At 42.9% G+C, this 26,735-nt stretch overlaps 1 protein-coding gene across 5 annotated transcripts in view; it reads left to right on the forward strand.

Annotated features, from left to right (window-relative positions):
- The window catches only part of LOC113033416 (protein phosphatase 3 catalytic subunit alpha-like), a 53,465-nt gene that overhangs the window by 11,624 nt on the left and 15,106 nt on the right, over positions 1 to 26,735 (forward strand). For 2 of the 5 annotated variants that reach the window (XM_080309413.1, XM_080309418.1), the window contains exons 1-3: positions 19,391 to 19,532; positions 22,220 to 22,420; positions 25,618 to 25,742. In XM_080309413.1, the coding sequence (XP_080165539.1) occupies positions 19,406 to 19,532; positions 22,220 to 22,420; positions 25,618 to 25,742 (453 nt within the window). In that variant the 5' untranslated portion in view covers positions 19,391 to 19,405. Of the gene's footprint in view, positions 1 to 1,399; positions 1,856 to 2,354; positions 2,535 to 19,390; positions 19,533 to 22,219; positions 22,421 to 25,617; positions 25,743 to 26,735 lie in introns of those variants that run through there. The other 3 variants (XM_026187185.2, XM_026187194.2, XM_080309421.1) reach the window with 3 other exon arrangements.

Consider the following 26,735-nt stretch of genomic DNA (forward strand, 5'->3'; position numbering starts at 1 on the left):
TAAAATCTGTTTTAAATAGAGTCGTGTAAAGCTGAAGGTCAGCGTCAAGAATAAAACAGTGAGAGTCAATAGATGAGAATAAAAAAATAAATAAAAAGAGAAGAATATAACAGAAGCTAAACAGGCCTATAAAAAAAGTCAATATAACTTTCACAAATAAAGACCTAAGATTTGAAAAGGCTTGAAAATTCATTCAAAAGAAGACATAGACAAAGCCAAGAGTTCCCCATGTTCCTCACTGAGGAGCTCTAACAGCATGTCTTGTCTTGAAGCACGAAGTGGGAACAGTCAGAGGGTTCCTGCCTGGACCTGTGCTAGCATGGCAAGCTAGGAATATTAGCCAGAGGAAAGATACCTTAGAGACAGCTTTGAGCCATCATAACAAATGAAAGTCCTTCCTTAAACTGAATGTCTATGTTTTGTCACAGTATTGATGTTGGTCACTTTTTCTAGATGGGCTTTAATAGCTAAAAGTTGTGGCTTATGTTAGCTAATTGAGACAAAACAGCTAATCTCCTAATGCAGTGGCTAATCTTAGCTTGCTTCCTTGTAAAATAAATCATTTGTATCGAAATTCAATTTGTTCAACTTCTTTTTCATCTTTATGTGGAGAAAAAAAATTGAATGCATAAAATATGCTTCATGGTCTTCATTTAGCTTCATAAGTATTTGGACACTAACTTCACGCTGATCGTTTAATTTAAAATCCACTGTGGTATCAAAAAAGTCTTACTGTCCAAAGAATTATGGACCTGACTGTCGGATTTAGGTCTTTCACCACTGTGGGAAACAGTGATGTGTTTTTACACTCCTTTACAGTGCCACTTTTTTATATAAAGTCATGCTTGTTGTTTTCTATCCCACATTTCAATGTTTTTGATGCACATAGAATTTGAAAATTATACATTTCAGTGCTGCATTCATAAACTTTAATCCTTATCAATCATCCTTATCACTTTGGTTGAGATCCATTTGAATGAGTTACTTTCAGTTATAAGTTAACATGTATGAACTGGATTGTCCTCCCATTCTGGCACACAGGTCAATAATCATAAATACTTACATGATATTTAGCCTTATTAAAACGCGATGCTAGAAGCTCACGCCAAACAGAGAACGCTATTACACGCACGCAAGCACGCACAAAATGCCCACTCCACAGTATTTGCTGTTCAGGGGGGAAAGCCCTGTAATCAGTCTCTCCACAGGATGGCAGTATGAGTCTGAGTGTGTACCCGCGCGTGTGTCTGCGTGTGTGTGTATGCGCTCCTGCGTGTGCGTGAATCTGCGTGGGAGTTCCTTCTTTCGCCATTCCGGGGTGTTGCCAGCTGCACGGCACCGCTTGCAGAGGCGTCCTGGAGAGGTAGAGCCTGCGCGTCTCTCCTCTCTCCAAGGCGTCTCTTCGGCCTCTTAACCTCCAGAGTCTACCCCCACCACCCCACCCCCGACTCCACCAGCAGCAGCAGCACCACCACCACCACTGCTATACCAGCACCCCCTCACACACACCAACCCCCCTCCCGCCCCCTCTCAGAAAACAAATTCGGGATCCAAGCATGCCACAACAGCAGCTAGGTATCCGCCTATCCTCCCCCAAAGTCACCGCAGGCGCAGCAGCAGGCTTCCCCCGTCCGAGAGAGCACGGAGACTCCACCGAGTGATGCCACTACTGCAGCAAGAAAAGCACCCAGCAACCGCGCATACTGTCGACGCCTGCCGGAGGACCCGACACCACAATCTCGGCCCTTGACAGAAGAGAGAGCCCCCCCTTTCCCCAAACCCCTTCGGCTCTGTTCCCGTCCCGACTCCAGGATGTCCGACTGCAACGCAAGTCCCACCGACCGGGTGATCAAATGTAGGCATGTCAAACCCTGCACGGCCAGTGAGAGCTCCTCTGTGCCAATAATCTGCTGTAACTCATCGTTATTTTTTAGTTTGTTTTGTTTGTTTGTTTTTTTAATTTAATTTTATTCTGTTTGCATCCCTGCCGTTGCACCACTGTCTCTTATTCGCACGTGTTTTGCTCATCATTTATTATGACTATCATTATGGTTCTTTTTCCATAGCACCTAATTATTACAATAAAAACAGCATATTTTGGCTGGCGTGTCAGCATGCATGTGCCTCTGAACCATTCAGGGGAGGGAGGTGGTGATGGAGGTGGGGGGGGGGGGGGAGTAAAGGGGGTGGGGGTATCCAGCACGGTACGCCATAATCAGGGTCTTCCCTCGTTATTCTATTAGAATTCACCCCCTCACCGTGGCATTACCCCCTTTCTAACTGAGGGGGGTGGAGAGGGGGGGGGGGGGGGTGTCTCTTCCTCTATGTATAGCCAAAGCGTTTGCGCGACACCCCTGTGCTGCATGAGCTCCATACGCGTTCCACTCCTAGCGGTGGCTTCGCGTTACTGAATAATACCCCACAGAGGCACAGCCGGGAGAGTGATAAGAGGTAAAAGCAGGGAGGGAGATGAGCATCTTGTTCCAATGAAACATCAAGCGGTGTGACGATGACAGCGAAAGGCAGACATAAAGGTAAATAAATGTCGAGCGTACGACCCGCGATAGCCACCGTTCCGTGCTTCTGCTGTGGATGTGGGCATAGTGTCACGGGATGATGTTGCATGTATGCAACGGTGTAAGAAGAACGCGGGGGGTGAGGGGGGTAGGATGCTGCTTGAAGGGGGATCGCCATTCGGAAGGGGCTTTTTTCTTTTTTAGCTTTCTGTCATCGATGCTTGTGTGCTGCATATCTGACTGCACGTGATGCCTTCTCTGTGTTAGATGTGCCGAACTGTCCGTCCATATGTTGGCCTACATTATCTTCTATTTGTTTGTAAATCAAATCCGAGTCAAAATCAGATTATTGATTGGAACAGCAGGTAGGCGGACAACTTTGCCAGGCCGAGTGCGCACCGTCATCCCCCCTGTGAGTTTGGCGTACCGGCCGCTGATGTGTGTGCTTGTAACGTCTTGTAACGTTTAACCACCGGTGACCATGACATGGCTCGACCAGCTGTTGTAAACCCACGTTTTTATTAGTAGTATCGTTATTATCATTTTCAAACACGGCCCTGAGTGTCAGTGGGTGATTCTGCTAATCCCGTGCGTATCTTATTTCCACGTCTCCGTTAAGGTCTCCCTGGCTTCCCCCCACCTCCCTTCCACCCACCCATCCTCCTCTTGTTTCTCTTGAGTGTCAAATGAGAGACAAAATGGAGTTTATGGATGCCGAGCCGCGTATCCGACCCCCATCGCCCGATGAGTATGATGCACAACGCTCTAATGGTGTTGTTGCATCATTAGATTGTGGAATATTTGATGTGTTTTGAGTCTCTCCTTTTCCCCTTTTTTTGTTTGCTTTATGCGCGGGCGGCTATATGAGGAGGAGGGGGAGGCGAGGAGGGTCTCTTGCTTGGGTTGTGATCCGTGTGAGCTTGCACAGATTGTCGTGCTTATCGGGTCACAACGAGGCTGGGCATGGCAGCGATGCTTCCACGCACGCAGCCTGTCACATGCGACGATGCCCTCTCTGTCTCTCCCACTGGCTCCCCTTAATAAACTCGCAAGGTCTCTCTGCCGGAAGAAGAGGAGCTGACAGCTGGATGCGTCGCTCGGGCATGCCCCGGTATTCCGTGGTGCGTCGTGCTCAGAAGGGGTGGGGTGGGGGGGGGGGGGGGGGGTGAGAGCTCTTGCAGATTTTTGCACGTAGGAATTTAGGGCTCCGTGTGCATATGTCTGTGCTGCACCTCTGTGGAAAAACTACATGGATGCAGCTGTGCAGGGAAACCTGGATCCTCTCTGACTGCCGCATCCATCCATTAATCCCATCAGCCCTCACCCTCAAGTTACCAGCTCCCCTCCACATGTGCAGAAGCCACATATCATTTTATATTCGCAGCTCTGCTTTGCATGTGTGTTGTAATGCAGTTAGGTCAACTGAGCTCTTTTGCCAGCAGCGGAATTATCTACATCTTCGTGCATCATCCATCTCACAGACCAACACACACTCATATGCATCTTCTGTCATAAACACACCGATCCATCAGCAAGGTGAGAATGCTGTAGAGTCAACAAAGCCACAGCAAGGATGGGAGCGTCGTCAAAGAGTGGGCATTTCTGGCAGATGGACTGTGCCCGGTAGTTCCCCACATTATAGATTTTTAGCAATGTTCAGCAGAGAGCATTGCACAGACATGGAACCAAAGGACGGAGGCATAAAGAGAGGAATGGACAAAGAGGCAGAGAGTGTGGGGGCGAGGTGAGGAAGAGAGGGAATGAGAAAATGTGACAAGGCCACGGAGGAGGTGAAGTAGCTGGGGTGAGAGAGAAGGAGGCACAGAGGGACACACAGAGAGAGAAAGGAAGGAGTAGTATTTCACACTGTTGAGTAGCAGAGCATCATCCTAATGGACTTTGCACACTCTTTGATTACTTAACCAACCCAATGCCCTCTCTGTGCATTTGTATGTATGCGTGGGTGTGTCTGTCACAAAAGGCTTATATTTGAATTGCATGTAATGCACACTATTTGAAGACAACACATGTTGAGAGTTTTGCAGAAACCCCTCTGTATGTACAGTAGAGCCATGTTGATGCTATTATAGTTTCAGCAGCATAATTTAGAAACTGTTGTCTCCTCTAGTGGTCACTGGTGACACAGGACAGTCTTATACCCACGAGTCAGTAGCTAGCAATCTTAAATATTCAAAATTTGAACTTTCATCTGTAAGTAGACCACTGACTTAATGCTATCATCAAATACTGCACTGAAATCATAGCTGCTGGGTGACGGTACGGACAGTGAGCTCATTCTTTGTGATGCTGGCTGTATTCTGGGGGGAGTTGTGAGGCTACAGAATGAATTGGAGACCCTTTAAGATGCCTCAAATGTAAAAAAAAAAAAAAACACAAAACAAAAAACCTTTGCACAATAGGTTGGTACAATAGCTCAATAAAAATCGACAAGCTGGGCACCATTAAAGCACACAAGTGGTGCTAAAAAGCTTTCATGGGCACCAAGAGCAGATATATGTATAAAATGTGTAACAGTGTGTATTTTACCAAAGAAAGGGTTTAAAAAAGTGTAGCATGCTGCTAGGCTAACGCTTGGTTTAACAACACAAGAACAAAAAATAATGTACCTTTATGTGTAATGCTAAGTGCAGTGCTTCTGTTTTATTGATGCTTTTTTTATGGCAGAATTAATATAATTAGCCTGATGACTCATATTTATTATTGGTCAGCTAGTTTCAGGGCTCTGGTGTTGAGCGTGCTGGCTCACTTTCAGGGCTGACTGTGACACTTGTAGCTTAGAGCGCACCTGTTGAGAAAAATAGCCATTGGTGTTGTGGTTTGAACTGGAATCAGCAGCTAATGCTGTGAGAAAAAACAACATTAGTACCAAGTACCATGCAAACTTAAATGACCCTCATGTTTTCCCCCATTTCATCCAAACACCCCAAATATCTAGTCGTTGTGTGCTGAAAACAGCCCATCAGAACACAAATTAAAACACAAATACCCCTGAATGTGACTCTGCTGGGCTTTCGGTATCCTGCAGTCTGACAGCCCTTACTCATGGTGGATATTTTGGCTTGTCAAACACAGGGTGTGACTAATAAGATTAATCATGGCTATGTTTCATTTAAATGTCCCAGTGTCAGTGTCCTGGTAGCGTGCACTCTGCTGGCTCAGCTAAGTGAAACGGGGCCATCATTATTACAGATAGTTACAACTTTTCTCCTGAAGACAAGTTGAGGTGAATGATGTGAAAAGGTCTGCACCACTAGAGTAGTGACAGAAGAGAAAAATCAACACTTTCCTGTCACCGACCGTCCCAAGCGTACGTAATAACACTGCAAACTCAGTGGATGATACTGTTGTTGTGTCATTACATCTTTTTTAGCTCAGTTGTTACAGTTGTTACTTCCGCTCTGGGTCATGATTTACTCAGGATACTGTGCTAATATGCTAGGATGCATGCTGGCAGATCATACAGGGCAGGCCTTATTATTATTATCATTTTGCTGTCTAATATCTGGTCATATTTAAGGTAAAGAAAATATCATGTGCTGAACTGCATCCTCGCACTGGTTCAAAGTGCAAAGGTCAAATATGCCTGTTATAGCTCATGACCTTTTGAACAAATCGCTACATTTTTGAAGAGTACTCGCCAAAGCTGAGTGATCCAATATGCTCACATGCATATATGCATTCATACATGCATAAACCACACACAAACACACTCAAACTCACTTGCACACACACCACATCACCTCTAGCAAGGTTTGGGGCAAAGTTGGCATATTTCCTTTTGGTGTAACATACAATCCCATTCCTCTATGTGAAATGTGCGTGTGTGTCTGTGTGTGTGTGTCGGATTGTGGCATCACTGTTGTGAGCCAGGGGTCCTACCTTGACAGGTCTGTGTTTGCCCTGTGGGGAGGGTGGCAGGGCAAAGGCTATTTATAGAGGAGGTACTCCAGAGAGAGAGAGGGAGAGAGGGATTGTCTAATGAGGACAGGCTGTTAGGGGATGGGCCGTTGTTTCAGTGTGTGTGTGTGTGTGTGTGTGTGTGTGTGTGTGTGTGTGTGTGTGTGTGTGTGTGTGTGTGTGTGTGTGTACACAGATGGTCCATCATGTGTGAACTGTGCATTAATTGAACAACTTCAAACGTATCTTTAGCTGTCCCCCCCCACCACCTCCACCACCTTCAAAGACCCACGAATCCATGTTTCCTGATCTGGGTCAAAGATGGTAGAAACACACACGCACGCACGCACGCACACACATGTGAACAGATGCATCTCTCTCATACACCCCAATTTTTTCACTCCCTCTCTCTCTTTGCTGCTCTCATTCTTTAACCCCCCCCCCCCCCCCCCCCCCCCCCCGGTTTCTTACACCTTCATTTATTCATGTACAGACAGTAGACAGTAGGATTGAAACGATCCTGGGAGCTGTGTGTGTGTGTGTGTGCGATCACTTTAGATGAGGTCCTGGAGAGGGCAACACATCTAACATACAAACACGTACATATACAGGCGTGCAATCAGCTGTGTTTGATGTCACTGGATGAGCATCAGACGGTTACAGTCTGGGGAGGCTCAGCATTGCACAGTAATGAGTTCATTCATAGCCTGCACGTAACACGTATATGCTGCTCTAATTATTGTGGATACAGCATTTTCACCTTGTCTTCGTATTAACTGGCTGCTTCCAAAAACAATTTGCTTCTCGCCTCGGTGATCTGACGCCCGGCCGATTAGGAGGCACGAGTTTGTTTTGTTTTATACCTCTTGTTAAGATTCAATATTGAGGAAGGGTACAAGAGGTGATCGAAGAATAACCACACCAATCCGGCCGGGTGAAGTCAAACGATGATTTTAATGAATACACGCGTGGGAAGACACTCTGTACGCAGACAGCCAGTAGTCCTCGACTCAATCAAAGCATGAACAGATATTTTATAGCATCAGGGTTTGTTTACTGACGCCCCTTCATACGTCACAGATACATTTTATACATAGATCAAATCAAAACCACAACGACTTTTGACACAGTTTAAAAGAACAATTGTCTCCTATCTTCACAACAGGTGCTTCCTGTCACTGCCGGATGCTCGCAGCAGTTCTGCGACAAACTGCTCTTTGCAACATCAGCAAAACATGATTAAACTTTCACCTATAAATGATTCTCTAACTGAGTGTGTGTGTGTGTGCGTCTGTGTGCTAACCACAATTGCACCCTGTTTCACCTCGCGACTAGCTCCTGACCCCTCACCAGACAGAGAGACAGAAACCACTCTCGTATATGTAATAATCGAACTGAAACTATGGATATGACTTTTACTAAATAAATGTTTTAATCAAGAACCTCTACTAAACATAATAACTGTGTGCATAAGCATCTTAAGGCCTTCTTAAAGCTATCTGTTACATTGTTAAAGCAATGATCATACTGTTGCTTAAAATAACTTCCTGCTTGTGCAAACTCTCTGCAAGCCTGTTTCCTGTCAGCCTGTGACTTTTAGCCTTTCTGAAAGACACACACTGTTCTACCCCTGAATGCAATATCCATGCTGCAAATTATATTATTAATGCAATGACAATTATTTACCAATAGCAGTAAAATAATTTCCCTCCTCGACACTCCCCCTTTTGACCTCTGGAAAACCAGAGGTCACAATACATTGTGTCCTCACGCCGACCCTTCTCTGGTGGTCTCGAACCTCGAGATCTCCAGGATCCTCGCCCCTCCTGTGGTCTTCTGCAAAGGAAACAAAACACCTTTTCTTGCATCTCCCTAACTTATCCTATCTGAGACTCTTTAATCAAAAGCCTGATCCTAATTATCTTCTTAACTTATTGACTTGTATTTATGTATACTCTTCAACGTTACTCATCACTTTAAAATTCTTTTAAGCGCTGGTTTCACGTCCGGTTGCTCGCTCTATTTTCCCTTATCTGATCATCAACCTCCTGTGCACAAATTGTCGCTGCTGCAAGTTCCTCTACTCTAAAAGAAAACAACCACTTTAATCAATTAAGTTTAAGCATATAAGCAATTACTCCTGTATACATTTTATCATAGGTAAATGCTGCCTTGAAACAACTCCTATGTGTTAACTTCATTTTAACCTCACATTTCCTATGTTATCACCTGTTTCGGTATAGCCTTTTTATTTCATTTTGCTCCCTTTAATGTAACAATACCTCCTAATTCTAGTTTATCAGACTTAACCAAAATATATGCTTTCCTTCCTCTTTGGTCCTTCTTTAAGTTCAGTTAAAAGCTAAATGAATTTAAGGCCTTTTGCCTGGAATCAATACTGTCATGTGTGTTTCTTAACTCTGTGTCTGTAAGCGTGTGCAATCCTTCATGTACTCATATTACCCTCACAGTAGATTGGCTAATCATAGCGCTAGCCAAAGGCTCGTGACCCTCCAGAGACAAATTTGAGCCACAACTCCTTTAAAAGCACAAAATGCAATATGTATAAAAATCATTTCTCCGTATAAGCTCCCCCTTTATCCTAAAGATAAACCTATGTAATATCTGTATGTGTAAGCCTACATTATAACCACTTCTTCTAAAAATCAAAAAATCAAACCTGTTCTACTCCTTCAACCCTCACTAATTTTCCCTCTAAGAATTATTCACAGCTTTGAAAAACCGGCATTGTATCTTCTAAACAGGATTCAGTTCTGTCATGGTCCTGGGCCATGTTGGCCCAGTATTCTTGGTTCCTTGTATTTTCGCTCCTTATTTAGGCCAGGTTTTCTGAGGTGTCCTGTTGTGGTGTTCCCTAAGTGTTTTTTCCCTTTGTGGCTCTTACCCCTTTGTGCCCCTCTGTGTATTTATGAGCTCTCGTCTCTCTTTGTGTTTATTCCATGTTTCCCCCCAGCCTGTTATGTCTGTGTTCTCCCCGTGCTTTCTCTCCTCCTGTCTGAACCTCTGTGTACTTCCTGTTTTACTTTGACAGTCTCTCGTCAGTATGCGTAATGTTGTGTTCACTCCTGCCCTGTCTCGTTATGTTTATCAGTGTCACCTGTGTTTCCCACCTGTGTGTAATCTCCCTATGTTCTCTGGGTGTATTTCCCCGGACCTCCCTGCATCCTCGTTTCTGGTTTGTTTTATTAGCTTACCCAGTTTAGGTTTCCGGTTTCTTGTTTTTCCACCAGTGCTGTTTTGTGCCCACCGTTGTAAATAAATATTCACCTGCACCAGAGCTGCCGCCTTTTGGGTCCTTTTCTACAACTCCACACGGCTTGCCTCGCAAACCGTGACAAGTTCACTTTTAATCCTTTAACCTTAACTTAAAAATAACAGTTTCAGTTTTACCATATCCAAATGATCAAAAACCCAAAAGGTCCTAAAATGATCCTAAATTATTAAACAATTAAATTATTAAACCCTAAACCCCCCTTTATCTTGATACATTTCATGTGTCAAGATACTATACAAAACTTAAAAATGCTCAGTTTCCCCACTCATGATCCAATCTGTGTCATAAAAATAAACTTAAAACAGAACAGTTATCAGTCATGTGTTTCTTCAATTAATGGTGACTGAGTCACATCAAAAATATTTCCCCTTTAGCATTTGGCCTTCTCCCAACAATATACTATAATCCCATAACCTAACCCCACCTAATAAAACAAAACAGACATTTTCTTCTGGTAAAAACAAATTGTTTGTCCACATTAATTCATCCTCACTCACATTCAGTCACACATTCACTCACATGCAGTCACACATTCACTCACATCCAGTCACACCATGTATTTGCTGATAGTGGAGCTTCCCGCAGGATCAGATACTCCACCCTCAGCAAAATGAGCTCCGTCATTTTTATTTTCCATAGGAAAATATTTCTTTATGCTTTTGGACTGGATTGACTCGCATAAAATCCTTTTTACAGGGACTTACGACCTTGATCAGTCCCCACAGGTAGCTTTCTCCTCAGCCAATTATAATCTGGAAAGCCGCCTTATATTTGCTCTTCCCGAGAACTTTCAGCGCCGTTATTCACTGTTGCAGGCCTGCTTAAAACAGAAATGAAAAATAGAGCTGATTGTTAGCTCATAAGAACAAAACAAAATCACCTGACAGGTTGTCTTTAAGTGCACTGTTACAAAATAATGGGCCCAATTTTAGACATGTCCATGTTTCCTAAAACTCCCTCTATTAAAAACAAAAATAACAACAACAACCTACCTGACAGAATCAACCCATCACCACAACAACCTTAAACACACAAATCTTGCCACCACATAATTTCACCTCCTCAATACACCAAAAGTCTCATTAAAACCACTCAATTTGCACACAAAAATCACCCCCTTATGCTCTATAACATACTTCAATTCAGCATAAAACCCCCTTACAACAACATATCACTAAACTATAAATTTCCTACCCCAATCTGCACTTCTCGTCTCTGCTATGCTTCCTCTTCCTGAAAGTCACAGTCACACACACACTCAGGAAGTTCTTTCGTCACCACACACTCCAGCTAATTTGCATACTGAGTCATCTCTCAAGAAGCTGCAACAACAGAAACATATGTTTAAACATTCCCAACTCATTAAATCATTTTATTTCTTCCAACAGTGATCACTAGTGTTGATCACTCAGTACGAGAGCACTCCTAAGTCACTCTTTTTTAAAACTACTTTAATCCCTTTTTTTGTTTTCATAACTCCCTTTGTCATATGGCTTATTCTATTCCTCAATTACAAACTCAAATGTATTTTATTAAGCATTCGCACCCTTGTATCATTCATACAAAATAGCAAGCTGTTCTTCATTGCCTATGTTTGTGTTCTTAGCCAGGTTTAATCAGTGTCTATGCATTAAACTCCATGAGCTTGTCTTGTCTTTATAAGTTTAATGCATTTCCTGTTTGTGTGTGTGAATTTGCATATGGTGCTTTTACAGTGTGTCAGACTCCTTCATAATTTTGCCTTTAAACAGTCAATTTTCTCCTCCCCAACTTTACTAACCCAAATTCTGATTTCCTACCTTAAATAGCAGCATTCCTTGTCCTCAGCCAGAAGGTAGGGCTCCACTTGCCACTTTCCACCTCCACCCTAGCCCAGCGGTCTTACCCGTCAGGTCCGAGAGTATTCGTGACTGTGCCTGCCTTAGGTTGTCCCAGGGTTTCGAGGTGGGATCTTACCCGTCATGGGCTATCCAGCCTTCCATACTCGCCTGATACGGGGCCCAAGTGGGCAGGGGAGGGAACACACTGGCTCTGGGAATTAAAGGAATGTAAGCTGCTTCCTTCATTGCATCTTATGTTAAACTATCTCTATAATAAGCTATCTCAATTCTGACTCCTTCCTAGAATAATTTCACATATGGCACTTTGTGTATGTGTGTTTTCTATTCATTAATGTAATTGTCAGTTATTTTCTCTCCCGGTCAGGGAACCACATTATTTTCTCTCTTCATTTTATTTTCTTTTGTTTGTTTGTGACGTTCTACTTTAGTTCTACTAAACCTTGATGTAAAAAACAATACTCCCTTATTTCATGCACACACTCTGCATTTTGCCTACGCACACACTTCTCTCTCAGACTTCCCCTGTTCACACATCACCTTATATGAGCATGCAAACTTCCTGTCACCCACACCATTTCCTGTTACACACACACCGCACGCAGCTGCTCAGAGCAGCTCAAACTGCTTTGCTGTTTCTCCAGGCTAATCAAACTTATTTTGTATTTACAATCTACAAACCCTCTGTAATTCTACTAACTTTTGACCTAAAATGTAGCATCATTCACACAATGATTTCATAATCCTCTCACACACACCTTTTAAATAAACTAAACTCTTATAACATCACTCATGTCTCTCTCAAATTAAAAACACTTTCAAACTTTAAAACGTCCTACTTTACATCACCCAAGAAATACCTCTCACACCTTTATTCATCATTCAAAACCTTCTAGTCACCGCATTCACACAAGAAATTGAAAAAATAAAACCCACCAGCAACTAATGCTGGAGAAAAGTTACTACTGAAAGTGATGTGTTAGTCTTAAGTATATACAGTGCACTCAACATATATATATATCTACATCCAAACTCAGTCAGTTACTATGCATCCCCTACGGCAACTCAAAACTCTATTTATAGTCCTCTAATAAACATAAATGGCATTTTAAACACACACTCAACAATGTTTGCAGCAGTATTTGTAAAACCAACTGTGGCTTAAACAGTTCACTGCTTACTCATTTGCATTTTCACTCACACACACACCTCCAAAAATAGCAGCAGGCAGTCAGTGCATTACTGACTCGACACACAGAGATCTCTCACACCAAATTTTATTATTCTATATTACAACAACGTCTTATATTTACAACTACTGTCAGATCTGTCAGCTTTAGCGCCTAACCAATTTCGACAAATTTAAAATAACCGCCCAGCGGATAAATTCCCTGAGTTTTTTGCGACCAATTAACCAGTATCAAGACTTTAACTGTTTCTGGCCTCATTTCTAAAATCCCTAACTCAATTTAAAAGCGTCAACCAACCCAAACTTTACCTGAAGCTCTATTTTTGGCATTTCACAGCCAAGGCTTACCTCGAAGTGTTAAGTTAAAGTTACACGCCCGAAGTCCAACTTCTCCTGTCCAAAAAAGCGCAGATACCGTTGCAAACGGTAAGGAGACTAACTCCTAGCTATTTTGGAGGTTCCCAAGTTCTCCCCGGTTGCCAACCGTACTAACCCTATTCGCCGATAGGTCAGGGCCAAGCGTCCTCGGCCAGGAGGGAGCATTACCTCCGAGAACTGCGCTTCCTAGCAGACTCGAACTGCCGTTCTAGAATAATTTATAATACTTTGAAACAACAATCAACACCCGAAACAAGTGTATAACTGAGGCAGGTGCAACCTAGTGGCCAATTTGACCGCTCAGGTCCACTCTTATGACCAAATTTGGACTCTAACCAACACAATAACCAATTCCCTACCAACTACTTGAGACTCTAACTCAATTTCTTTGGGACTTCAACCCATTATTTAAACTTTTCTTATCAGACTCTTAACTACTTTCATTTCTTCTTAGCAGAACTCTAACTGCATCAACTCATGAGATTTTCATCAAAATCAAAACAGACATCCACCAGTAACTTCAGTGAGTAGACTTAAATTTTATCATGTCCAATTTGGCACACTTTGGAAATAATTCAACAGGTAGTGCCTTACCTTTTGGATAAGCCGGCTTATGCCCACTCACTTAGACCACTGGAATTCATGTCTGCCCGTCAGACCACCCAAGACCCCGGATTTCTCCGTCCAAACCTCCAACTCTCCTTCCCCAATAACCGGACGAAGCCCCCAAATGTTAAGATTCAATATTGAGGAAGGGTACAAGAGGTGATCGAAGAATAACCACACCAATCCGGCCGGGTGAAGTCAAACGATGATTTTAATGAATACACGCGTGGGAAGACACTCTGTACGCAGACAGCCAGTAGTCCTCGACTCAATCAAAGCATGAACAGATATTTTATAGCATCAGGGTTTGTTTACTGACGCCCCTTCATACGTCACAGATACATTTTATACATAGATCAAATCAAAACCACAACGACTTTTGACACAGTTTAAAAGAACAATTGTCTCCTATCTTCACAACAGGTGCTTCCTGTCACTGCCGGATGCTCGCAGCAGTTCTGCGACAAACTGCTCTTTGCAACATCAGCAAAACATGATTAAACTTTCACCTATAAATGATTCTCTAACTGAGTGTGTGTGTGTGTGCGTCTGTGTGCTAACCACAATTGCACCCTGTTTCACCTCGCGACTAGCTCCTGACCCCTCACCAGACAGAGAGACAGAAACCACTCTCGTATATGTAATAATCGAACTGAAACTATGGATATGACTTTTACTAAATAAATGTTTTAATCAAGAACCTCTACTAAACATAATAACTGTGTGCATAAGCATCTTAAGGCCTTCTTAAAGCTATCTGTTACATTGTTAAAGCAATGATCATACTGTTGCTTAAAATAACTTCCTGCTTGTGCAAACTCTCTGCAAGCCTGTTTCCTGTCAGCCTGTGACTTTTAGCCTTTCTGAAAGACACACACTGTTCTACCCCTGAATGCAATATCCATGCTGCAAATTATATTATTAATGCAATGACAATTATTTACCAATAGCAGTAAAATAATTTCCCTCCTCGACACTCTTTAGTCATATTTTACAACATTTGGAGGAAAGACACAAACGAGGACAGATGGATCATGGGTGCCTTCTACCGTCATTTCTGCAATCTGTCTGTTCTCGCTTGCTGTCACTTCCTGCATCCTGCACCAGCCTGTCTGATCATGAATGGTGTCCCTGTGTTATTAAAACTGATGAAATAGTTCCCCGTAATTGACTTTAGCCATTAGGGACGATGCACACAAAACAATAGGATTCCGATCAGATTCTGCTCCAGTTAGGCTATTAGGCCAGCCCAAACAAATCTAGGAGATTTGGTTGACAGCTATGTCATAGATTTTTCTCTCAGGCTCCCCCACAGTGCTCTGCAATGGGGAGATTTTTGGCTGAGCTGGCAGCTCTGGCGCCTAATAAATTCCACACCGGGGAGTTCAGCTGTGGAGAGTGGGCCAGAAGACGAAAACAGTACAAAGTGCATGAGGAAAAAAAGACGGAAAAGCTTTCACCTATTTGCTCATCTCGCGCCGTTCGGTCCGTCTCACCTCACACGCACGCTATGCATCACGCGAAGTGGACAGTTTTGGATGAATAACTTTTTCTTTTTTCACTCCACTCCAGAAAGTGGAGTTCACTGTATTTGTCATCTGTACTCAGACAGGGGACAGCTCAGACTGTACTTTCTGGAAGGAAAGTTCCCTCCCAAGGTTGAAACACTTGGCAGCATCACAAAGTGTTAAAATGCCTTAGAGCAGCATTTGGGAGAAATACTGCCAGCCGCCACTTCACTGAGGAAGTGTGGCCGCTGTGGTCTGAGCTCATGCGGACGTTAGAGACACACCATCTTTACTATGCCGATATCTGTGTGTGAGACGCTATTTTACTCAGTATTTCGTTGATGTATTCCTAATGACAACACACATTACATTAATATTAATGTGCCGGTTGTACCCAGCTGCCTGATATTTAACAGCAGGGCTTTTCCAAAGATGTTCGGAAGCCAAACTATTTAGACCTTCACACTGCTGAGAACTGAGAAAAATAGGAAATCATTAAAAGCATCCTACTTCATAGTTTGTTAGAGTGTGCCAGATTAGAGGCGCCAGGGGTAGCACATTTCTGTAATCAACATTTGTCTGTAGTCGTCTTAAATTCTGATATTAATCAAGCAGTTATCTTACTTGTGTTACATAATTTACTCAAGTCTTCCAGAAAAACGCGGGATATAAAAACAGTCATCTGACCTCAGGTGTCCTCCTTATAAGTATAAAGGCTTGCGCTGATGTTTGGGCATACATGGGCTTCATGTCATACTGCCACGATGCATTTATGTGCCAGTGCATGACAGGTGATATTACCGTGAAAGGTTCATGATTAACTGATTAAGTACAGTTTTTTTGACACTGCACAGTATCCATTAGCAATTGACTAGGACGTCCTCAGTTTTAGTATTAAAGTTAAGACATATGCTTCGATTCTACATCCTGAAATGATTGATTTAGCCTAGCTTATTGTTTATCCCAGTCAATGTGATGCCATCAGAGTGCTTTGTAAGAGCTACTCTTATTGATAACGCTTTCCTTCTTTCTGTATATTACAGTATTCATCCATCCTATTTTATGTAAACAGCTTTAGCATTGTGCAAAGATTTTAGTCACTTTAGATGTGCAGACTCTTAAAGCCTCTCAGCCACACAGGCCTACAGACCAGTTGGGAAGCCCCTGGCAACCTGTGGTCACGAGGAAAAAACGTGTGTTCCCTGATCGGTTAGTGATTGTTGCTGACTGCTGCTAGGTGAACTCAGTTGTAAAGAGGGTGTTGCACCAAAAACCTCCTTGTTGTTGCTTTGTTTGCTAGCAGGTTGGCACGGTTTAGTTAGCTTATTATGATCTCCATTAACTACAGCAGTGCTGCAGCTATTCTTCCTGGGGTTCATCCAAGCAACACACTCTGACAGTGCATTACAAGAACTTACACAGAGTCTGTGTCTGCATGGAAAACACAGACTTGTCTGCAAACACTCACCATTTATTTTCTGAGTTGTAGTGAAACTGGAAAAAGGTGAATGGCAACCTATTTGCGTTGCACTAGTCAAAGTTGGTGAGTAGTCAGCAAGTATTTGCTTACTAGTCGGCGTCTTTCGTGCAAACTATGGGTGACAGCAGCAGTCTACTAGAGCCCAAGGCAATCACATGGAGGTTTCTGGTGCTCCACCATGTACTTCTTTGTAATCAATTTCATTTACCACTAACAACTCGCTAACCAGTTGCAGAATACACACTTCCCTAGTGACTAGTGGTTACCAGTCTCTAGGCTTGCATGAATGGAGATTTAACAATTGGTTTCATCGTGACTGCCCGCAACCTCCAGCAACCATTCACAAGTGATTGGGGAATACGACCAGTGGCTGCCAGATGGCTCTTTGCCATTGTTTCTCTGGCTGAGGCCTTCATCTTCACACCAAACAGTCTCACAACAGTTCAAGAAATAGTCATGAAGTGCAGTTATTTGTACTCTTGGAGACAAATTTTCTCTCTTTTGTGTACAAGCACAGAAGCAGTTCCTGCGACACATGGTGGGGAGGTTAGTGAACTACTAAATTTTATCTGTTGATTTGTCTCTATGGAAACACAGTAAAGCGCTTTTAAATTTATAGAGCAGTTGGAGGGTTGGTGGAAGCAAGTCACGTGCCACTCACACAAGAGACTGCGTTTCCAGTCCCATATGGAACTGATGACTTTCAAACTTTTATCCTCAAGTTGTGTTTAAATTCGCTGGCTGCCATTGCTTTCAGTTACTGTTTAGGTTGGCACCAGGGTCAGAAAAAGGATCATGTTTGGGGTAAAATATAAAGATTTTCAATTTTTTTTTAACTTCAAGAAATGCAATAGCAACAAAGGTGAGCTGACTGTAAATCAAAGTAAGCACAGTTTCTTTCCATTTACACGTTTGACTATTTAAAGTTTTGCCATGACATCGGAACCATAACACACAGTCAGAGCTGAAGGCATGAATTCTTTTATTTTAAATTGGTATTTGTGTTCGTCCATTGTACCTGAGGTAGTTTAAAGCTAATTTGCGTCTGCATTCCCTTGGCAGGTTACAAAAATGTTGCATAATAATAACTTGGTATGAAAGACCAAGTAAAACCATGAGGTGAGCATTTTAACAATAAATGCTAACACAAGCATTGTTGACTAAATTTAGCCAAAATTAATTTAAGAGTTTCCTGGGCTTTGTGGCTGAGGTGCTTGTCTTCAGAAAAAAGATGGTAAATCGCTGCTCCTCGTGGTCTCTGGTGAGAGTAGATAGGCCAGTTGCAATACACCACTTGAAATTATTCTGCGTATTGAACCTTCAGCACAAGATGTGACACAGAAATTTGTGGTCTTTTCTTGTCATCGCCATCAAATGACACATAATGAGCCTTTGTTAGGAACAAAAACATAATTTTCTCACACAGACTTGGAAAAATAATTTCCACCCCCGAAGTCCCTCCGGCAGGTAGCACAGTCAGCGTCATGTATGTGAGGGTCAAGCAGGGTTACAGAACATTCAGTTTAGCCGTTAATATTTAATTCGATGTCCTTTGGGATGAAATGGTTAATAATGAAAAGCTCAGCTGACAATGGACTAACTTGGAATTTAACTCAACCCTGAACTCCACTGGGCTTCAACATTTTTTGTTTTGCTTCCTGTATATTAAGAGTTCAAACTTTGAGTACCTAAAAAAATAATGCTCAAAATCTACTATGGGCTTTATATAAAAGATGGATGTAGATATTTTTGAGCCCAGAGTTTAGCACTATGGCCCCTTAGAGTGGCCAAGCTGTAACCAATTCCTCTCTGAAGTCAAACATTTTAAAATGGGACTGTTACTTTTTGTGTAAAATCTGTAGATTATGTACTACTAACAACATGAACATTATTCATCTTTGCATCCCAGCATATATTTTACCGTTGAATAACCCTCGGGTGGCGGTCCTTTTTCAACGTCTACTCATGGTTGAAAGTTAGTTCCATACCGAAAGTGGGAATGGCGCTGGTTCCAGGAGCTTCTTGAACATTGCCTGGATGCCAAGAGGCAGCAAGTGTTGAAGAATATTTGTTTTACCATCTCTTTATTGTTCAAAATGCACAAAATGTTCTCCGTAGAAAGGATGAAGAAAAAAAAAAGACACCTGTACAGTGACCTCAGGCTTTCAGGCCATTTCTTGTCCTGCTGAGCTATACATCTTCATCCTTGAATAGTAAAATCTCTGAGTCTGATGCTGACATCAGAGATAGGGAGGTGAAGTCACCCACAATTTTGATCTAAATGGCCAGAATTTGCTTAAAAGTACTGTTTACATTTTTTAAAAAGGCACTGGTAATAGTAGTGTGAGCACATGCAGAAGATGTGTGGCTTTCTGTTTACCATTTACATACCATATTAGACGTCACTGACAAATGCATTTAATTGCCCTAAATGCATTAACCTGATTGTTATTCAGCCTTTGTAAAAGATCATGTGACTCGACCTCTATTCTCCTGGAAACAGCGTCATCGTTTGCACTTCAATGTTTGCCCAGTTTTTTGTCTTGTAGCGTGGGAGATGATGTCAGGGTTTCATCCGTGTTTGGTGGGATGTGACAACAACTAGTGTTAGCATTTAGCATGAAGCACCTCAGAGCTACTAGCATAGCATAAAATTCTAATGAAATAAAAGGGAAAAATGGTAGATGGACTGTTTCGTATGTACCGTTTTTCTACTCGACTTGACAGCTCAAATCACACTTTTTTCTATGTTTACTTTCTGTCAAACATTCAGACTCCCACAAATACATCGGCAGCAACTTGGGGTTAGTATCTTGCTCAAGGATACACTGGCATGCTCCCTCCCAACCTGTTCTCACTTGATCCACTTTCTTTGTTCAATAAGATCCAGTATAGACTCGTATAAGACGTATGCAAATGCATGAGCCAGACCTATAGGATGATCTGATGGTCGGACTCCTGCAATGGTGTAATATACTGTATATTATGAGTGTACAGTAAGTCTTAAATGCATTTCCTCTGCCTTAATGTTCTCCTCCAGGCTTGCAAATTCATATGCATACTGCAGAAAGCTTTCCATTGTTACAAGCAGAAAATTGCTCTGAGACAGAAAAGCTGTACGGGCATGTTTCTCAGATTTGTATCAGAATCACTTTATTAAATCCAAACAAGGTCTCTTCGTAATTTACATCTGTCTGTCTTTAACCTCTGCACGTGCGCTCAGAGCTATAAGATTGGACTCAAATCTCCTAGCATTCCTCTTGAACTGTACACTCATCAAACGGTTTGCCATTGCCTGTGCCGAACCTCTTCTCGCCTCTATTCCCCAACTACCAAGTATAGTTTTCCCAAGTATAGTTCCTTTCCCAAGCTGTGTGTCTCTGCTGCTCTCTTCACTCTCTCCTACCTGCCCTACTTTCACACTGCTCTCACAATTTACGAGTTTCACACTCCGTCCCTCTCACTTCTACCCTCCTCTCCCTCCTCAGGCTCTCTCGCTGTTACACACATGCACACTTGAGGCCTCAGTTTTACCTTCAACCAGAAATATACATCCACAAATTGAGTTCATGTGTGTGCTTGAGTTTTAAAAGAGTACCGCAGCCCTTCTAACACTGTGCTGGCAGCTTTTTGTAATGACATGTTCCAGCCCGAGTACATTTTGTAGCACAGCTCAGAACAGTGCGGTGCTATATGCCGGTACAGGACGGTACACTGAAGGAGGAGGTTTATCCACATACTGCCTGAGCCCTGTTGTTTCCTTTTATAAATAAATATAATGTCACACAAATACCAGCATGCATGAGTAATTCCTTTTTGGGCTTATGTTCTCTGACAGCCTGGGGTGCACAAGGCTTTTAAAATATTAATCGCTCCTAACTTGTAATGCAAAAATGGTTTTAACATGTAAGAACCGCTGTTCTCAATCGATGGAAAGCAGACCCTTCAGCTTGGCAGCCTGAAGTGTCCTGGGATGTCTCAGCATGCTCTCCTGTGTTGTGTTCAATCATAAGGTGTGTAAAAGTGTCATGGGGATGCAGTAGCAGTTATCTAGCAGCAGCCTGAGGTGACTTTAGATATTCTGGAACATCTAAATATGAATCAGGTAGATCTTTGTGTGTGCCGGGAGGGTTAACGTATTCAGGGTGTGTTGAGTTTTCGGCGGAACAAAAATCTCAACGTCACCTCTTTCTCCATGTTGATTAACAGCCACAAATGCAGGCTTTGTCAGCAACTGTTCGTGCGTTAACAGACATATTTTGACTAAAGTCACATTGTAATATATTTTATTGCAACGGCTCATTTAGCATTGGCTAAATGACGACGATGTCTCAGCAATGACTACATTAAACCCTGCTGACTGGCTCCGTGTTTTTGCTGAGCTGCTTATACTGTGAAGAAAGAATGAAAACGCGCGGTCACATTAAAATGTAACGACAGACATCAGCGTGGAACCTCGCGGAGGAGACTGTGGCCTGTTAGAGCAGAAAGAAGAGAGCGAAGGAGCAAGAGGGAGAGGCGAGCGAAAACAGAAAAAAACAGAGAAGGGACAAGAGGAGAGAGTGCAAAACAGAGACAAAGTGACAGAGTGTGTGTGTGTGTGTGTGTGTGTGTGTGTGTGTGTGTGTGTGTGTGTGTGTGTGTGTGTGTGTGTGCGTGCGCATTCAGAGCCAGGCCTAGTTTTTAGCGTGTGATCTAGGCCATTATCTGTGTTAGCACTGGTGGGGCTCAAACAGGCTCTGTGGATCCTTCATAACAATACCTTTTATGAGCTTGTGTGTGTGTGTGTGAGTGTGTGTGCACTGCCACTTATACACACTTGTGCAGTCGTGCATGTTAATGCCAGTGTGACATACATGATGTACAGATGCTCCTGCACCTCTGCCGGGTGCAGGAGCGTGCCACATAGTTTCTGCCTGTTTGCTAACAACAGGGCGTGTGTGCGCTTTTGTCAAGTGTGTCTTCATATATGTGTGCGTGTGTGTGTGTGTGTGTGTGTGCGCACGCCTTCTCACGTGCAGCTGTGTACTCTTGCTGTGTCACCCTCATCGTCAGTCAACCCCCCTCTCCATTGGCACCCTGGGGGCCTTCATTATGTAAGAAAGACATCGCTGCAGAACAGAGGCAGCAGCCCTGATAACTGTGGCAGCCCCTACTTCAGTACAACCCGCTTAGGCCTCCATAACACACACACACACACACACACACACACACACACACACACACACACACACAACGCACACATGTACATACGCGCACACTGCAAGCCTGCAGCAGAGGTATGATCAGGATAATGGTGAGGATTGGGGCTTCTGACAACTGTGGGCAAGCTTGTTGAAGTGTACAGGAAATATCAATAAATCATTTTCTGCATTGTAATACACAATCTCCTCTTTCCGGCTTCTTTCTCCCTCTCCCTGCATAATTTAACTCCCTTCCTTCCATCTCATCCCCCGCACTTTCTCCATCATCTCCACATTTCCATCTCCAGCGGTCCCCTTCCCCCTGGCCCATCGGCTGACCATGAAGGAGGTGTTTGACGCGGAGGGCCGGCCGCGAGTGGACCTGCTCAAAGCTCACCTCACAAAGGAAGGCCGTCTCGAGGAAGCCGTGGCCCTGCGCATCATCGATGAGGGTGCCGCCATCCTGCGCCAGGAGCGCACTATGTTGGATATTGAGGCGCCAGTCACGGGTAAGGAAGGGATTCAACGCACCAATTAGGAGATGGTAGAAAACAGTTGGAAAGCTAACGCGCTTTCTTGCAAGAGTTAGCCGCGCAAAGCGGTTTCCCCGCACAGGGAAGCTGATCAGGTCTCCAACTTTATATGAGACTTCGTGAGTATTGCAAAGTCTCTCTAGAAGAAAGTGTCTGCACTGGGCAGCCATGTTGAAAGACCTATGGAAAAGAAATCATTGCATTTTTTAAACAGCTCTTTCCCCCTGAAAGTTATACTCATTGCTGTTGCAGGAGTCCCAGGGTTATCTTATAATGTCTCTTGACAGCACTAAACGTGTTCCTTATATTTTGCTTTTTAAATTTATTTTACTGGAGTAGACCCCAACTGCCACTCCCACATCTTAACTTTTATTTATATGTTGGGAAAACTGCATTCAACTAAGATAAAGTCCATCACATGATTGATGAAGAACCTGTAAATTTCAGACCACCAATCAAGTTAGTTACATCTCCCACACTGTCTTCCATGATATACTCTTTGGCCTATATTTATTTTGTTGGGCTCTGATCTTTCGTGTTACTCTGTAAAATAACCTGAAATGCACTGTTACATAATTACCAGTTAACAATATAAACCTTAAGCTACAGTCCCACACGCCTACACAAATCCCCAACCTATTGAGGAAACACATATGATCTTTTTTTTCTGTTTGTGCATTAACATAAAGCTTAAACACAAAGCAAAGATGAAAACCAGCACAAAGAGAATTTAAAGCGATTCCGAATCCTGATCGCTCATCCCAGCTTGTTACCTGCTGAAGTTCAGGCTCTGGGTCAGCATACACTCAGCTTTATCATAACTCTGGGTTCTTGGATAGTTTTGTGTTAGCATGCTATCTCTAGAAAGAGCAGTATATGTAGACTGGCACACGAACATGTGACATTACTGCATTACTGAAAATTAAATGTAGCTCGAATTGAAAGGTGTAGCGTCTTTATACCATGGCTATGGTAGGTAACCCTACTCACTGTGGCCTCCAGACTATCATAAGCCAAAAAAGGTGTTCTTTACTATCGTTCACCTGTTTTAAATTGCAAAATGTCTACGTTTTATTTATTAAAAGCATCTGCAAGTCACCCATTGAGCAAAGCGACATCAAAATTAAAAAAAAGGCTACTTGTTTGTTAAAATGCAGGCATGAGTGACAAGCAGAATAGATCAGACATTTCACAGTGAGGAGACAGATAGCAGCAGTCTCACGGAGAGGCAGAGAAATAGAGCTGTGGAGCAAAAAGGCATAAAGATCAGTAATTATGTATTAATCAGAATCCATTCATTGATTCATTAATCTGCCATATGTATCTGCCACCCTTTTAATATGAACTGTTGTTCGGTCGCACTTCACTGAGAGACCCAATTGGCGCAACAGCTCGCTCTGGCTTGGGTAATAGCTGCATGTATTCCCCTCCCAGGGAAATGGTAAGAACTGAGTAGGATGCGGAGGAGAAGCCGGGGATCGAAATCGAGGGAGAGCAAAATAGAAAGAAAGTTTCTGAGACAATGACAGAGATGACAGACAAGCGGCCAGGCAGACGCAGACACTGGCAACCTATTGACTCTGCCTGGCTCGTGTACCTATGTGTCTGTGCTTCTGCGTGCTGCATTTATGCAAATGCGAGCGGTGTGATAATTCTGTGTGGGCTTGTTGTGCCCACGCAGTGTGGGAACATCGCTCAGCTTTCACAGGTACAGATCCCCAGGGACAAGGACAGATAGATGGGCAGATGGAGAGACAGTCAATCATAAGCAGCTTAGTGCAGAGGTTCTCTAACCTGTTTGTTCCCAACGAGCAACATATTGATCCCGCTTTCCTGGTTCCACTTCACCAGAGTCTGACTCAGAAACACACAAAAATTTCCTGAGAGTGTGCCGTGATTGGAAATGACTGTTACATTTCAGATACAAACTACAGCAAAATAGACTCACGTAGAAAGAGCTTTCACCAAAAATGCAATATAAAGGGGATACAAAGAATACTTCAGCACTTTGATGCCGTCTCAAAGTATGAGCTCTAAGACAGACAGACAGCTGGATGGCTAAAATCTGAACTGACAGGCTTTTAGGATGTCACACGAAGGCTTCTGGGAGAATACCGAGACAGCTCAGAGGAGGCAGGCAGGTACGGCTCAATTTCACTCATGACATTTCTCATTCCCAATTCCCAGTTCAAATTAAAGCAAATGCTTATAAGTAGTCACAAAAACAGACATTAACATGGCAAGCAGATGGAGAGACAGGCAGACGAAGGCGGTCAGACAGATGCAAAATGGCCATCGTAAAATGGCTGCAGAGGGGAACTATGACATCAACTAAAAGTGAAAGGAGAGACCAGACAGATGGCGAGGGAGGCGGATGGTAAGATGTATGCTGGCAGATCGTACGGGCAGACAGACCTGAAGTCGTTCAAAATGTGAAGTCTTCAGCATGTGCAGCCTGATTTACTCCTGGAAGCAACTTGTAACAATTCAAAAGAGAAAGCTCACAAAAGCTTGCATACAATAAGATGATGCAAAGGTCAATCAAGAAAGCCAGATACAAACAAATCGGATTTACCCTGAACGTGATTGCACGTCGTCATGAATACATAAAATCCAGCATCGGGTGCGAAATTATAAGCTAATCCTCGCTATCTTGGTTAGTAAGGTGTGTTTAACTGATGTAAAAAAAACTGAACACAGAATTCTCAAGTCTGTTAATACAAAACTCACAGTAACATATTCTAGATTTGCTAGCCTATGATCCACTGGTGGGTGTATCCCACCTCCCCCTTATCGTAGCCCACTCCCCATGACCTGGAGTTGGATATGCAGTTAAGAAAATAGATCAAAAACTGGACAGATGCCCCAAAAAGCACAAAACTTCCAGCTCTGATTTCTGGTCTTTTTCAGGTAGTTTTTAAACAGACCTTGAAATGATCGAGTAGAATCTTTAAGGAGCTTTTAAAACACATTTTTGCTGTTTTTTCTATCCAAACAGATGAGTGGTGTTTCTAGATCAGCAGCCAGGACAGATATACCTCTGCAGATGCAAATCAGGCCATATGGAGCCACTGAAGCAAAGACGGTCCCATATTTTTGAGCTGAATTTGTTATGTGGGAGCTGAAAACTGCGGTGTTTATAATCCTGACACTGTTGTGTGCTGTTTCCACAGTGTGCGGAGATATCCACGGCCAGTTCTTCGACCTGATGAAGTTATTTGAAGTGGGAGGCTCTCCTGCGAACACGCGCTACCTCTTCCTAGGGGACTATGTGGACAGGGGGTACTTCAGTATTGAGGTGAGGAAGGATTGGGCACACTGTGTATAAGTCTTATTTATAGTGCTGTGCATTCAGTTGGGAAAAAAACAACTATCCTTGTTGCTATGTATGCCAGATTAGTGTATGTGGTGTACATTGTATTGAAGTCTATTATGCACATTCCAGGGGCAAGGTGTATTTTGGTATTCAGTATTGCAGATGTACAAAAAGTACTTGTGATTAGCAGTGACACGATGCACTATATGTGTCTGACAAATGCACATATAAAGATGCAATTTAGAATTCGTGACCAGGGGGTCCTTGTTACTGAGATCAACTTTCATTCACTATGTGTTTCTACAGGACAGGCAACAATTTAAGGACAGCAAACGCTAACCAGAGTGTAGTTTGCTTCTTACTGTAAATATGCATGAAAGTTGGATGGAAACAGCACGGTATTCCAAGAGCTGTTTGAATATTTGATTCTTCAAAATGGATGAGGGCATCATAAAGAAATGTGTGATTACGTTATCCAGCAGAAATGTGGTACAGATGAGCAGACTGACTTGAATCCACAATATACAAGCGCGTGAATGTCTCAGCCTGTCAAGTCACCGTGGCATATGGGATATGTCGCTGACACGGAGTGAGTTTGGAGCAGAGGGAGCGATATTTAGGCCACCTTCCTAACACATCTGAAGGGCACATAAGGAGGAGACTAAATGTAGAACAGAGATGATGGTGTGTAAAGGTGAGAGAACATCCTCTGAGCCATTTGTAGGGTTTCCTAAGTGATAAGAGTAAAAAAGCCAACGTGATAAATAAACACACATCCTGCTGTACTCTAATGACCAAACTGTTCAGCCCCAAAATTTGAGCTTAACTTTGATTCTAGGCAATATGACATAGTTTCAGATTAATGCTGCACATACAAGACAGTTTTACAGTTTTTCCTACTGATGAAGACCACCCTAATGGCCATTCATAGCACAACAATGTAATTAAGTAATAGACCAAAAACTTAAATGACAG

The sequence above is a fragment of the Astatotilapia calliptera genome, chromosome 2, assembly GCF_964374335.1.
Source record: "Astatotilapia calliptera chromosome 2, fAstCal68.1, whole genome shotgun sequence".
NCBI lineage: Eukaryota > Metazoa > Chordata > Actinopteri > Cichliformes > Cichlidae > Astatotilapia > Astatotilapia calliptera.